This window comes from Lissotriton helveticus, chromosome 5_1 (genome assembly GCF_964261635.1).
Source record: "Lissotriton helveticus chromosome 5_1, aLisHel1.1, whole genome shotgun sequence".
Lineage (NCBI taxonomy): Eukaryota > Metazoa > Chordata > Amphibia > Caudata > Salamandridae > Lissotriton > Lissotriton helveticus.
The window spans coordinates 2,055,188,311-2,055,203,572 of NC_136065.1; the positions used below are offsets into that span (position 1 = coordinate 2,055,188,311).

The window sequence follows — 15,262 nt, forward strand, 5'->3', positions numbered from 1 at the left end:
ATGTGCAATTTTGATAGATACATTTGGGTTTAACCATGTTTGTACTTTACTGAACTCAATGTATTTCTTGGGTATATTATAGTTGGAAAAAATCTGCTTATTGTGTAAAAATGTGGAAGCTAATGTTTCGTGTGAGTTACATATGTGATACTGCTATATTGGTTAGGTACTGTATATATGTTTTAGTCCCTACTCTCTCTTTTATTTTAGCTATTTATTGATATCTTGTCTGTTGCTACAAAATCTGGTTGATTCTGTTTATGTATTGCTTCTCATACCATAAGAAAATATTTAAAAAAAGAAAAGGAATGAAACCTTATATAGAGACACTTCCATGTCCTGGGTAAGTTAATTGTTATTATTATGGTGTAATTATCATGGAAAGATTGGTAATCAATGCATAAGAAGACGTCATACACATACATTAACCAATGCTAAAGGTACAGTACATCTTTAACCCCTTCGGTGCTCAGGACCGCCCCCGGCCGCCACGCATCACGGTGGGCATGTGCTAACGATGGCCGTCCGAACTCTGCACACTCTATTTTGCCCGCACAAGGCAAAAATGTGTCCACTGCGCAAGGGGTTAAAGTAAATAAACATCAGACTGATATGATAACCAGAAATTAAAACATTTTCTAGAGCATGTGTTGCAAGAAAAGGAACCATAGTAAAAAAGACACATCATCTCCATTTCCCCTTCTATTTATGCAAGTGCAGTTACCAAACAAGCAACAACATTGCCAAAGATGATGCATCATTGCCTATGCACTCCAAAAATGCAATCAGCGAAGTGGGCGACTGCGGGACACCAAATCACCCTTGATATATGTGTTACTGGGAATGCAAAAAAGTGGGGTAAGACCACTCATGAGGAAAACCAAAATGGCTATGCACATGACCGTGATTGCACTGAGGATGGTTCAGTCGCCTCTGTGTGCTTCGTCGGGGCGGGAGGAGTCTCCAAAACAGTTAGTATACAGAGAGTCAACTTACGTTATGAGGGTCCAGTGGATCCATCAGGTGTGAGACAGAGTCACATTCTGTTTCTAGAGGAAGAAGAAATCGAGAGATGTTACTGCTGGTCCAGGATACATATGCATGCCTGCCCTCAAAGTGCAAGCTTTGGGTGCACATGCCAGCTTGCCCTTTTATTGGTCATAGTTATATGCTACCCCACCTTCTTAGTAAGGGTCCTTGGTTTGCATGTCAATCTTGTCATTTAGTACAGGTCCTGGGTATACATGCCAACCCGCCACGTTAGGTAGGTCCTTAGTATACCCTCTGGCTGCCTTTGCGTAGTTCTTGATACTGAAGGCCAACCTGCCCTCTTGTGGAAGTCCCGAGTATTAATGACGGTACCTGGTATATATGGTCTAGCGTAGACATGCTAATCTCCCTTTAAAGGGCCACATGTATCATTATTTCAAATAGCAATAACCTAATTGCAATTCTCTGTGAATCACAATTAGGTAATCGCTATTTGAATTTATGAAACTCCATGAGTTTCATTTAACGTTTTCTAATGGGTCGCAAATCGACCAACCTCATTAATATTAATGAAGCAGGTCACAATTTGCGACCCTAGGAATCGTTAAAATTGCAAGCATGGTGGCCTGCTGGTGTCAGCAGACCACCATGTCTATAATTGCTTTTATATAAAGCAATATATTTTTTTAATGCAGCCTGTTTTCTTAAAGGGAAAACGGGTTGCGTTTGTAAAAGAACGTTTAAGTTTTAATTCATTTTCAAGAACAGGCAGTGGTCCATGGGACCACTGTCTGCTCTTAAAAAACTTTTTTAAAAACATTCACAAAGGGGAAGGGGTCCCTTGTGGACCCCTTGCTGTTTGCAAATGGGTTACCACCTACATGAAGTAGGTGGTAACATGAGAATGTTTTGCGACCGCATTTCAGTCACTAAACTGTCTTAGATACCACTGCAGTTCGGTATTAAGAAGGGACATCCTAAACACGCCTCTTCCTAATACTGAATCGGTATGTATTCACAATTCCAAATTGGAATTTGGTAACATTTTACCAAATCACAAATTGGAATTCATACATACCAAAATGCATTTTGCCGGTCCCAAATGGCCAGATTCTGTGAATCAGGCATTTTGCGACCTGTAAAGTGCATGATACTTGTGGCCCTTAGTGAGGTTCTTGGAGTATAAATACCAACCTGCTAACTTGAGGGCCGATTAGGATGGTGGACGGACCTGCGTCCGTCCACCACCCCAGAGTAGGAGGGACCGTCCGCAGGGGCAGCGGCGGTCCCTCCGTGTAAGTTAGGATGTGACCGCCACCCTGGCAGTCACATCCTGTATTTTTAACATTGTGGCTTGAAGCAGCACCCGCCGCAATGTTAAAAATGAAAGCAGTGCATTTGCATGCACAAAGCGGCAGGCACCGCGCATTGCTTGCCGCTTCGTGCACGCAAAGGCAGGGGGGTACCATAGGTAGTACCCCCTTCACCCCTGGGGCCCCGCAACGGGCCCCCAAACAAAAGTCCGTATGCCTTTCCACGGCGGAAATGCCGCAGTGGAAAGGCATAGTAATGCAGACATCCTAATATGCCTGGCGGTGTCTGATAGACACCGCCAGACATGTTGGAGCTTTTCCGCCGCGGTCGGAAGGCGACTGCGGCGGAAAAACTGCGGACGGTCTTCCTGACCCCCCAGCCATCCTAATCTGGGGGTCTTTGAAGGCTCCGCAACGGTTTTTCCGGATGCGGAAAAACCGCAATCATAATCGGCCCCTTAGTGTGGTACTAGGTACTAGGAATGTATTTAAAACTGACCTCTTGAGCATAAACATGCACAAGTTCCTTTTGTAACACTGTTGATAATTGTACACATATTATATCCCTTTGCTGAGAACCCATGAATAAAAAGCTCATTTGGTAAAGAAAAAACTAGTTACTTACCTGTACACTATGGTTCTCCAGTATTGATATCATTCATAGATTCACATGTGTTTATCTTCCCAGCCGTCATGGTGGGAGTCTCACTGTAAAAGAATAACCATGGCAGTAAAAAAAAAAACTGCATAGAAAACTCATAGGGAAGTATAAATTCTAGTAGCTATCACCATCATTATGTGGTCCAAACACCAACCAATCAGCTGCCAGCCCTGAGATCACAATCCCCAGCAGTGCCACCATACCTCAGATTTCCAACCAGCCCAAGAGTGAGCCAAGGATGTATTTAGAGATAAAAAGTGGTCTATCTGCTAACAACGGGGAGTCGGGCGGGCAGCATGTGAATCTATGAAAGATATCAATACTGGAGAACCATAGTGTACGGCTAAGTAACTCATTTTTTCTCCAGTATTGAATCTTTCATAGATTCACATGCTTGTATCAGAATAGTAAGCAGTGCATAACCCAGCAGCGTTTGTAGGATAGACCCCTTTTTTTAGGGTTCTGCATCCTATATTAGAGAATCATCGAAAGATATTCTGCCTCAACGTTAAATCATGCATATTTTGCTTGTCACGTCAATATGAGATATGAAACAATAATCAACAATGAATATAATAAACATTCTGGTTAAAATATATATAATCTAAAGAATGAAATGTACCTTCATGAAAGAGGTGCTGAAGAGAGCTTGTCCAACTGCGGTGTCCGCTTTCCACGCTGTATCCAGACAATAATGCCTGGTAAACGTGTGCACATTTGTCCATGTCGCCGCTCTGCAAATGTCCGGGAGCGACACTCCCACAAACAAAGCGGTAGACGTTGCCATTTTTCTTGTGGAATGCTCATCAACCTTAGTGTGCAAATGCTTTCCTGCCTTCTCATGACATAAGGTGATTGCAGATGTTATCCATCTTGAAATGGAAGGTCTTGACAGAGCTAATCCTTTCCTGGGCCCAGCAGAGGCGATCAGCAATTGGTCTGTTTTTCTTAATGATTTCGTCTTGTCAGTGTAAAATTTGATATGTTGTAATCAAAAAGAGAGAGGAGAACTATAGAGGCTAGTCCGTTTCCCCACTTTATATGTTAGCAATCAATGAGGACTAGCTCTGGTTTAAATTGTTTGTATGTCTGCGGGTGGAGGAAAACCATTAGGTTTTATGAAGGCGCTCACCCACCAACCTAGTTAGTGGCATGCTTCATCATCTACTGGTATTTAAGCACTCTCTACACTGAAGCTCACTTCTCACGGAGCATCTGCCCGGACAACAGGTTCATTGCGGGCCCAGCGACATCGCGCAGTAAGTACCTGAACTCGACTTTGTTAACGGTACAGCCACCATTCATGCTGCCCCAGGCTGTGTCTGTGTGTGCATCCTTTTACAGTAACCTTGTTGGGTCCAAACTACCCCCCTCCCCCAACAGCCTTTTCCCTTTTCTTCCCCCAATTTAGAGTGCACACGGTCCTGGCCCCTGGCTGAGCTCCATGCTGAGTTGTTCGCTAAAATCAGGTGTAAGCAACTCCATTTTAATGTTTTTTATTCCTTCACCACTGTTTACGCCAACTTCAGTTATGGTGCTTAGGCCTAATTTCACACATAATTACGCATATTGTGAGACCGGCCACACTTTCACTGCCCGCCACTGACGCCAACACTATCGCTTTGTCCGTGGTCACCTTTAGGCACCCAGCACGGTCTCACTAAATGATTTTAGCCCACTACAAGGAGCCTTGACTTAAATGTTATGCCTGTCCTTTTTTACCCCCCACAGGTACAACTCGAGATGAAACACCTCTTGCACATATAAGCACCGTAGTATGTGCTTTACACACAGGGCACTGACAAACTCATACAAACCCCTGTAACACCCTACACATATAAGGTCCTGACAAAAGCCAGTAGAAGAAAAGGCCTGGCTGAAACTAGTTGACTACACAGGACGTCGGAGGCCATAAGCCTACCGTGCACGTCCGAAAGCCTATGTTTTTATTGACTGCCTGGAGCCCACCATTAAAACAGTCTTTGGGACACCCAGGACAGTATTTTAAACCTCACACAGAGCACACTCACAGCACCCTCCTGAACCAAAAAAAACGCGCTCCGCAGTAATCTGGCGTCGAAGCACACCTGAGGTACCTCAGGTGGGGCCCGATGATGAAGCATGCCACCAACTAGGTTGATGGGTGAGGGCCTTCATAAAACCTAATGGTTTTCCTCCACCTGCAAACATACAAACAATTTAAACTAGAGCTAGTCCTCATCGATTGCTAACAATGTAAAATTTGAGACATCATCTGATGTCCAAAGTGTGCAGCGATCTCAATGCTACTGAAGATGGATTTTTTAAATATGAGGGTAACACAATTGGTTCGTTAAGATGAAAAACCGTAGGGACCTTGGGGATACATTTTGGATTTGTCCTGAGAATGACTGTCCGATTTGAATTGAAGAAATGGTTGAGAGACAGAGAACGCCTGTATCTCACTGACTATTCTGGCGGAAGTGAGGGCGAGGAATAATGCCAGTTTCCAAGAGACTAACTGTAACTCAGCCTTGTGAATTGTTTCGAACTGTGGTTTTATGAGACATGACAACACTACATTGAGCTGCCACGGAATGAATGGCTGCTTAATAGGTCGGAACACTCTGAACAGTCCTTTTAAACATTCCTTTCTAATCCTCTGTGACCAAAACGAAGGATGATTTATCGTTCTATGATAACTTGATATAGCTGCAAGATGTACTTTCATTGAAGCATGCGATAACCTAGCTTTGGCCAGGTGAAGCAGGTACGGAGGAATTTGTTCCGGCGAGCAGTGAAAAGGATGTAGATGTTGATCAGCGCACCAATGGCAAAATCTTTTCCATTTTGCTTTGTAAGTTTTATGGGGCGATAGCGCTCGAGAGTTCGCTAATATATCCTTGCAGTCTTGAGGGATGTCTAAGGAATAAAATTCATGCTCATGTGGTTCCAGGCTGACAAGTTCAGGGAGGATAGTTGTGGATGAAGAACTTGCCCTTCCGGCATGGAGATCAGGTCTTGCATCAATGGAAACTGTACCCTGGAATATACCGACAGCTGAAAGTTTCGAGAACCAGAATTGCTTTGGCCTAGCTGGGGCCACTAGGATCAGATGGCACGGTTCCGCTCTCATTTTCCGCAAAATCCTTGGAATGAGAGGAAATGGGGGAAATGCATATGCAAACATCCCTGTCCAACGAATGTGTAGCGCATTTCCCCATGATCCCTTTTGAGGGAATCAACTTGCAAAATGTTTGCATTTCTTGTTGTGCTGATTTGCAAACAGGTTCAGAGTTGGTGTACCCCCCAACTTGAATACCCTCGAGCTGAGATTGATTTAGGTCCCATTTGTGACATATTGAAGCCGATCTGCTTGGAAGGTCTGCTCTCGTGTTTTGTACTCCAGGAACATGCTGGACTTGTAGGGAAATGTTGTATTGAATTTACCAGTACCACATCTCTTGGGCTTGTGCTGAGAGATTTTTTGACTTTGTACCTCCTTGTTTCAGTAAGTAAAACATTGTTGTGGTACTGTCTGTTTTGACTAAAACAAGCGAGTTTTGAATCCTGGGTAGAAAGGCTTGAAGTCCCAGGAATACCGCTCATAACTCGAGCATGTTGATGTGCAGTTGGGCTTCTTGCATTGACCAAATACAGTGTATTTCCAGTTCCTGAAGATGCACTCCCCATCCGTTTAACAAGGCATCTGTCGTCATGCATAGTGCAGCGATTGAGGTTCGAACAGTAGACCGTTTGAGAAGTTGCACCTGATGCCCCACCATGACAGAGCTTTTATGATCTGAAAGGTGATTGTAATGCGATCCCCGAAGGATCCTTTGGCTTGTACCCATTGTTTGTTGAGTAGTTCCTGCAGCGGCCGCATGCGAAGTCAACAATTGGGGACTAATGGAATGAAGGAAGATATTATTCCCAGCAAAGATTTGCAGATCCTCACTGAAGTGAACCTTCTTGCTTTTAATCGTGCTGTCAGTTCCATTTTTTGCGTGCGCTCCTCCGAGGAGTACCCTTTTGCTTCTTCAGTTTGTAATGTGGCTCCTAGGAAACGAAGCGACTGCGCTGGAACCAGGGAGGACTTTTCCATGTTGACTCGCATTCCTAATTTCTGGAATAAAGCCATGCAGCGTTCTAGGGCTTGACGTGCTTCCTTGAACGATGCACCCTTTATAAGCCAGTCGTCCAGATAGGGATATATCTGGTGGACTTGCTGTCTCAAATGTGCTGTGACCGGCCCATGCATTTTGTGAATACCCTTGGCGTGGATCTGAGACCGAAGGGTAACACCTTGAATTGGTAGTGGCGCCCCGCCATTATGAATCGCAGATACTACCTGTGTTTGTTGTGGATTGATATGTGAAAATAGGCATCTAAGAGATCCAACGATGCCATGAAATCTCCTCTGCGCAACATTAGGAGAATCTCTTGTAGCGACAGCATACGAAACAAGGTATTTTTGATCTATTTGTTCAGGCCTCTCAGATCCATAACCTACCTCCATTTGGTGGACTGCTTTATTCTTATGAGGAAAAAATTAGAGCAGAATCCTTTCCCTCGCTGTAGGGTTGGAACCTCCTCTATAGCTCCTTTCACCACGAGGGCTAAGACTTCCGTCTTGAGAGCCGAGAGATGATTCTGGTTTCTGTGATTGGGATGTCATGCTGGAGGTTTTTGTATAAACTCTAGGGTGTGACTTTGATGTATAACTGCGCCCACTGCTCGTATAAATTTACACCCTCCCCGCCGCTAAACCCGCCTGCTGCTCCATTTCGCATGGCTCTGATCAACTGTAGATCTCTTCCAAAGCACTCCGTAGAAATATACCAGCTGCTGGAAAACTATGAGCTTGACACGCTCTTTCTAACCGAAACATGGTTAGGCCCGGACTCTGCCCCCGACATTGTTAACTCCCTACCCCCGGGCTTTCTAATTCACCATATGGACCGTTCTAAAGGGAAAGGCGGAGGTGTCGCAATAATATATAAAGACCACCTCTCATGCCGATTACATGGCAGCCCCCTTTCAGACTGTGAAAATGTCTTGTTCTCAATCCAAGTCTCCCCTTGCAAATCCATATCGGGCCTCCTCATCTATCGCCCTCCTGGACCCCTAGGCCAGTTCTGTGACTCCCTCATGGAACACACCTACTCACTGGCCGCCTCGCACTCTACCTGTATGGTCCTAGGCGATCTAAATATTCACTTTGACAACTTAGAAGCCAAACCTGCCACAGACCTTTTAGCCGACCTCGAAAACCTTCAACTAAAACTACTAAGTCGACTACCTACCCACTCACTGGGCCATCTATTGGACCCGATTTTTTCCAACATTAATAATCTAACCACCCTGGATCCCATCCGATACCTTGGACGGATCATTTCCTAATTCCACTTAACTGGCAGCTGACTCCCACTCCACGTCTCACCATCCCACCTTACAAGGCCACACGTCCCTGGTCCCTGGTCTAAACTCGGTCCAGAAACTACAGCTAGAACGATCCCCCCCTAAACTGGACGCTAACCCCATCTAACCCCCACTAAAACTACCTCCCCATGGTTCACCCAAGAAATACGGCTTCTAAAGAAAGCTTGCAAGAGATCAGAAAGAGACTGGAGGAAAAATGTTGACCCCTCTAAAAAAATCGATTATAAAAAAAGTCTTCTCAACTATAAAAAAGCACTCAAAACCGCACAAGCAAACTATTTTCAGGAGAAAATAAGGTCATCTACCAACTCCTCCCGGGAAACATTCCAAATTGCTAAAAAACTTCTCAAAGTACCGGAGCCCCCCCCCTTAATTGAAGCATCAGTCACCCACTGCTATGACCTTGCAGATTTTTTCAATCTGAAAATAAAAAAAATCATCAACTCACTTCCACCGCCAGCGTTGGACACTTCCCCTGACGTCGCCCAGCCCAGTCGCAAACAACAGACCACTGGGTGTCTATTGACACACTTCTCCCCGCTGACAACTGAAACCCTCCTCCCCATACTCCATTCCATCAAAAGTGGTAGCCCTACCGATCCCGCACCACTCAACATCCTCAAACTAGTCGCGCCCACTATTCTTCCACACCTCACAAAATTGATTAATACCTCACTCGCCCACGGCATCGTCCCCCCCAGCTGGAAAAAAGCAACGGTAAAAGCACTGCTCAAAAAACCCCAACTAGACCCTACGGAGTTGGGCAACTACAGGCCGATCTCCTTGCTACCTGGCGTAAGTAAAATAGCGGAGAAATACGTCAACATCAGCCTATCCCAGCATCTTGAGACAAATGGGCTCCTGGAGCCCTCCCAGACGGGATTCAGACCGGGCCAGAGCACAGAAACTGCGATGTTGGCGGTAGTCGAAGAGGCAAGGAAAATCATTGACTCTGGAGGATCAGTGGCAGTGATCCTCCTAGACCTGAGTGCGGCCTGTTCAGGAGAGAGTACAATTCAATGCACTTTGCACAACCTATAAAATCTTACATGGAAAGGCCCCTCCAGTCCTATAAAACCTCATTTCACCTCATACCACCAAAAGAACGCTCGATCTTCTAACTCTAACCTAGCCTCCGTCCCCAGGATAAAGAAAGCCCGCTCGGGTGGTCGAACGTTCTCATACAACGCATCAAAACTATGGAACACTCTACCCCCAGACATCAGAGCCCAACCCACCCTCCTCTCATTCCGCAGAGCACTTAAAACATGGCTGTTCCCATAAGACTCCCCTCCCACCTGGTTCTCATCAATTAGCGCTGGGACGTTCACGGGCAGCCATGCGCTCTACAAATCTGTAAAATAAATAAAATAAAATAATGTCCAACGCCCATCTGTCCCATGTTATTGACAGCCACTGATGAAAATAGCGAGAGAGGCAATTCATTTGATTGGGGCATGACGTGGTGGATGGCGCTTGAAAAACGTCACTGTCTTCTATTGAAGCCTTGGGTCTTACCCCTCGTGGCAGGCTTTCTCCCAGACTGCTGCAGATATGAGGTGTTAGTGGATCGAAATTGTTGATTACTGATGTACTGACAATATCCTTGTTGATAAGGTTGATATCTGTTAGATTGAAAGGAAGATCTTTGATTGAACCGAACTCTTGACCCTCCACCTCAGTATGAACATTTCCTTACTGCAGAGAGCTTAAGGCTTTTGCTGTATCCGTGTCTCCTTTTATTCCTTGCAATACCTCATCAATATGTTTTCCGAAGAGGTTGTCTCCATCAAAAGGCATATCTGTTGTTTTTGCCTGCACTTCGGGCCAGAAAGATGTAGCTTTCAGCCACCCTTGTCGTCAAAGAGACACCGCTCCAGCCAATTGCCTGAATCCAACAAACAAAATGTCCATGGCTATGTCGATGGACTCGGAAGCAGCCCTAGCTCCATCCAGCAGAATTACAGCCGCCTCCTCCTTCTTGTCATCCGGAAGATGAGCTAGAAGTGGAGCAATGTCCTACCACATCTGTTTGTTGAAACGACTGGCAAGTGCCAATGAATTTGTAGCTTTGATAGAGGCCGCTGCCAAAACAGCAAAGCGCTTCCCTGCACCATCCATCTTCTTTCCCTCTTTATCAGGAGGAGTGGACAATGTAGAGACCGGGTATTTGGAGCGTCTCTGTGCCACCTGCATAACCACTGATTTGGGTCGGAGGTGACCTATCAGGCATGCTGGTGATGTTTCAGCAGCACAATACTTATCAATCCTGAGCACTAATACTGCAACCGAGGCTGGATTTTGCATAATCTTCAGCTCTTCATTCCATATGTGATCAATGATTGGAATTGTCCTTATCGATTTTCTGGAAGATTCTTTAAAATCGTATAGGAAACACTCATTTTCCTTTACTGGCATAGGAAGCTCAAATCTTTTGGAAGCTTTCTCCGTTAGATCATGGAAACCACCAATGTCTTCCGGTGGTGATCTTGCTGGAGCTGGCAATGGACCAGGCGAAGGGATAACATATTGATCCCATTTGTCAATGTCAGGGTCTCCTTGTAACAATTCTCCTTCCTCTGGCTGATCCTTCGGTTCGCTTTCCGCAAAGTCATTCCTAAATGTTATTACTTTAGGGGTATCCACCAATTGCACCTGTGGTGGAGGTTAACTATCTGAGTCTGCACTACCTGTTGTGGTACACTCGTAGCGTTGGATGCAGGAGTAATGGCATCTGGCAAACAGCGATAATAGTCGTTGATCATATGTCTCAAATCGGAGACAAGGGAGATAGGCATAGATATTGCATCTTCCCTGGCATTCTCATCCTCCTCCTCATCATATTCATAGGCTTCCTGGAATGAGTCATACCTCTTGGAGCCTTGAACTGGTCTCACCGTAAATTACATTTCCTCCTGAACTTCCTGGACGTCTTCTTCATCTGTATCCTTTCTATTAATTTGGAGTTGCGAAGGGCTATAAGCTACGCCATACGGTGCCTCATCTCCTGACTCTTGTAAATCCAGCAGTGTGGAAGGTGGAAGCGGGGAAATCTTTGTCTAAGATGTATATTCTGCTGCTTTCTTGTCCGTCGACGGTGGAAATCTTTTTATTGTGATGGACCATGTCATTGGAGTCGTCGTTGACGGTACGCTCGTCGACGAGGTTTGTATAGCCGCCGTCGACGGAATCATCAATGGTCTCATCAACGGTGTCCCCGCTGGTATCGTCGACAGTGTCGTCACCGATAGAGATAATTTCATTGTTGATTACGACGATGAAGCGGTCATGGTCGAAACGGTCGTCGTTGATGTCATAGTCGATGCTGAGGTCGTCGATTGTCTTCGTTGGCGTCGACACTGAAGGCAACTTGATCTTCGTCTACGGGAGCGATGACTGAGCTTTGTCCACAGAGTATTTCGTGAGGGGTGTTTGAGGCAAAGATGTTGATGAATCTTTCGCATTTACTTTCTCTGTTATCTGTCTCTTCACCTCAACTTCCTCCTCAGACAACTCCCTCTTATGTTTAAAAGAGGAGTGTCCTCTATCTCCCTCCTCAGAATCAGAGTCTGAGGCAGTCTTCTTCTTTTGAAGCCATAATATTAATCGCACTTCTGTCTTTTAAGGATTTTGCTAAGAAAGTGTGACAATACTTGCACTCCTTAGGGATGTGCTTAGGGTGAAGGCAATATAAGCATTCTTTGTGAGGGTCCTCAGAGTATAATCTGGCCTTCCCACAAGATTTGCAAGATCTGAAAAGCCTCTTCTTAGAGCCCTCAGACATGGTGAAGTAAAAGATGAAACACAGTACCTCAATTCAAAGGAACTGAAGAAAAGGTCAAAAGTTCACCAACTAACCAAGAACTGAGCATAGCTCAGGGAGACTGCTTCTCACACAACGGAGGCTGGAAATCAGAGGTATGGTGGCTCAGCTGGGGATTGTGATCTCAGGGCTGGCAGCTGATGTGTTTGGACCACATAGTGATGGTGATAGCTACCAGAATATATACTTCACTATGGGTTTTCTATGCAGTTTTTCTTTTACTGCTATGGTTATTCTTTTACCGTGAGACTCCTACCATGACGACGGGGAAGATACAAGCATGTGAATCTATGAAAGATTCAATACTGGAGAAACAAATTAATAGAAATATAATCTGGACAAAAATAATAGCAAAAAAATCCAAACAGCAGTCACAAAATAGTATACAAGGGTAGAAGAAAGCAGGGATGATGAGGGTTCAGAGGAATGAAGGTTCCCCCCCAAAAAGAAAAGACTACAGGAAGAGTATGGGCTATGGAGAAAAAAATGTGTGTTTAAGAGATTGAGGGGGGTGAAAAAGAAAGGAGGAAGGAAAAGATGTAGGAATGTACGTGCAAGGGGAAAACAGTAGAAAGAGCGGAAGATGGCTTTTTAAGAGCTATACAAAAAAAAGTAAAACACTCAATAACAGGTCCTTGGAGTGGCAGGTGCTACAAACTTAGGCCCTCATTAGGAATGCGGTTTTTCCGCATCCTCCGGGCCGGCGGAAGTGTCCGCCGGGCCGGAGGATGCGGAAAAACCGCTGCGGAGACTTCAAAGACCCCCCGCCAGATTAGGATGGCTGTGGGGTCAAGAAGACCGTCTGCCGCTTTTCCGCCGCGGTCGCCTTACGACCGCTGCGGAAAAGCTCTAACATGTCTGGCGGTGTCTATCAGACACCGCCAGGCATATTATGATGGGGGAAAACTGATGCCTTTTCGAGGCGGCTTCTCCGCCGTGGAAAGGCATACGGAGATTTCTTTGGGGGCCTGTTGTGGGCCCCCAGGGTGACGGGGGGGTTGAGGGGTGCACATGGGGGGTACCTATGGTACCCCCCTGCATTTGCGTGCACAGAGCGGCAGACACCGCACGGTGCCTGCTGCTTTGTGCACTCAAATGCGAAGCATGCATATTTAACCTTGCGGTGGGTGCTGCTTCAAGCAGCACCCGCAAATGCGAAGCATGCATATTTAACCAGCACCCGCCGCAATGGTTAAATATTGAGGATGTGACCACCAGGGTGGCGGTCACATCCTAATCTGCATGGAGGGACCGCCGCTGCCCCTGCAGACGGTCCCTCCTACTCTGGGGTGGCGGACGGACGCAGGTCCGTCCGCCATCCTAATGAGGCCCTCAGTAGGAAAACAGAGAGACCAATTACACCTTTAACTAATCAAATAAAAGAATATTCCAAAAAAAGAAAATTACCTTTTCTATTTACTAAATCCAATTTTGTGACTCTAATATAGTACCCACTTGCAGAAAAGGTTTTGAAACCTATAACAAATCCCTCATTGGTTCCACATTATAGCCTCCCTCCTTTACAATGGCTCTGAGCAACTCACTTATCTTGCTGGTCCCGGTGCCCCTCCCCCCGGCATACTGGGTCACAGTATTCTCATTGAGCACGTGCTCTGGTTCGATCTTTCTCGGCGGTAGCCCCTCTAACATATGGGGTTGTAGGTAACCACGGCACAATGACTACGGCCAACAGAACTTCTAGGAGCGTCCCCCCTTGCATACAAGGTCACCGCTCCTCACTGTGCATCGGCTCTGACCCAGCTGGCACAGCGAAACACATGGTTCACTTTACGGCATCCCTCCTCTGGCATGCAAATGTCACTGACTTCATCTGTCACATAAGCAACGACCCGATCGGTGCTGCAGTCGTCTCTTTACTGCTCGCAAACTGAGTCCACTCAACTGTGGTCCCACTGGATCTTCCTCCCTTCAACACTATCCTTTTCCTCATAGGGCACACTGGTCTTGGCAAGCATGCAGGTGCTGATGCTCCAGGGTAGGATCTTGGAATGTGTGGGTGAAGTCCACTCACACAGCAGTGGGACAAGCCGGGGACAGCAATAAGGGTGTATGTAAATTTGGCAGATCTAAAAATTGGAGAACTGGGTTGTCCCTTATGGTACCAAATGTAACCTATCTCTTCTCTAGGTTCTCTGGATTTGCTGCTAATTCATTTTTATTACAATATTTTTGACTAAAGGACCACTAACGTGGTTCATGAGCTTGATGATTTTTTATTGATTTTATATGATTTTATAGGATTGGTCTCTGCTTTAAAAATTAAGCACCTGGTACACATTTTATGGTGCAAGTTCATTGGGCAGCCAGTTTGTGGCCTGACGAGTGCCAAAGAAGAATACGTTTCCCACTAAGGTAATGCCCTAAATAGGATTCTTACTAAAAAATTATATGAAGTTTATTACTGACACAAACCCTACACCCAATCCATTACCCCCAATAGTTTATTGTAATTGAAACAGTAGGATTATTGATTTCTTTCTGATTTCTGAAGACTTGGCGACATTAAGCTCTCATTCTAATATAAATATTAATTGTGTAAGTGACCACAATTCATTATCTTTGGCACTTAATCTGAATATGGGGTGGAATGTCATTTCTACTGGATTAGGGAATATAAACTATTCAGAGAATAAGGGCATAAAATGAAAATGGGGCAAAATCAATCTGGATAACAATGTCATAGGAATTAATCCGGTCTGAAGAGAACGCTCTCCAGCTCTGTTTATCCCCTGAAACTAAACCAGTTTCAGTTTTAAAGGGTTATACCTCACTCTATTCATGAGTGGTCCAAATGCTTTTAGTTCGAAACTCTATGAAATCTCCTCTCACATGCAGATGTTTTGACTCGGTTTGTTCTGCTGCCAATCACCATCATAAAGAGGTGTTAAAGATTTCACCCAGGGATAAAGAACAGGTGATTATAGAGGGATTATAAAGAGGCATTATACCATAGGAAGGATCAGATTAGAAGGGAGACCTGGGAAGATTTGGAAGTTGCAGGTCGGCTAAATGATCAGAGAACATTTTGGGAAA

At 45.2% G+C, this 15,262-nt stretch overlaps 1 protein-coding gene and 1 long non-coding RNA gene across 2 annotated transcripts in view; one reads left to right on the forward strand and one right to left on the reverse strand.

The window, feature by feature from the left end:
- The window catches only part of LOC144756279 (uncharacterized), a 385,761-nt gene that overhangs the window by 226,199 nt on the left and 144,300 nt on the right, over nt 1–15,262 (forward strand). The gene's annotated exons all lie outside the window — the stretch shown is intronic.
- Nucleotides 1–15,262, reverse strand: part of LOC144756278 (uncharacterized) — a 411,513-nt gene that overhangs the window by 209,463 nt on the left and 186,788 nt on the right. Inside the window, exon 6 of the mRNA XM_078645939.1 lies at nt 997–1,049. Within this exon, the coding sequence (XP_078502065.1) occupies nt 997–1,049 (53 nt within the window). The remainder of the gene's footprint in view (nt 1–996; nt 1,050–15,262) is intronic.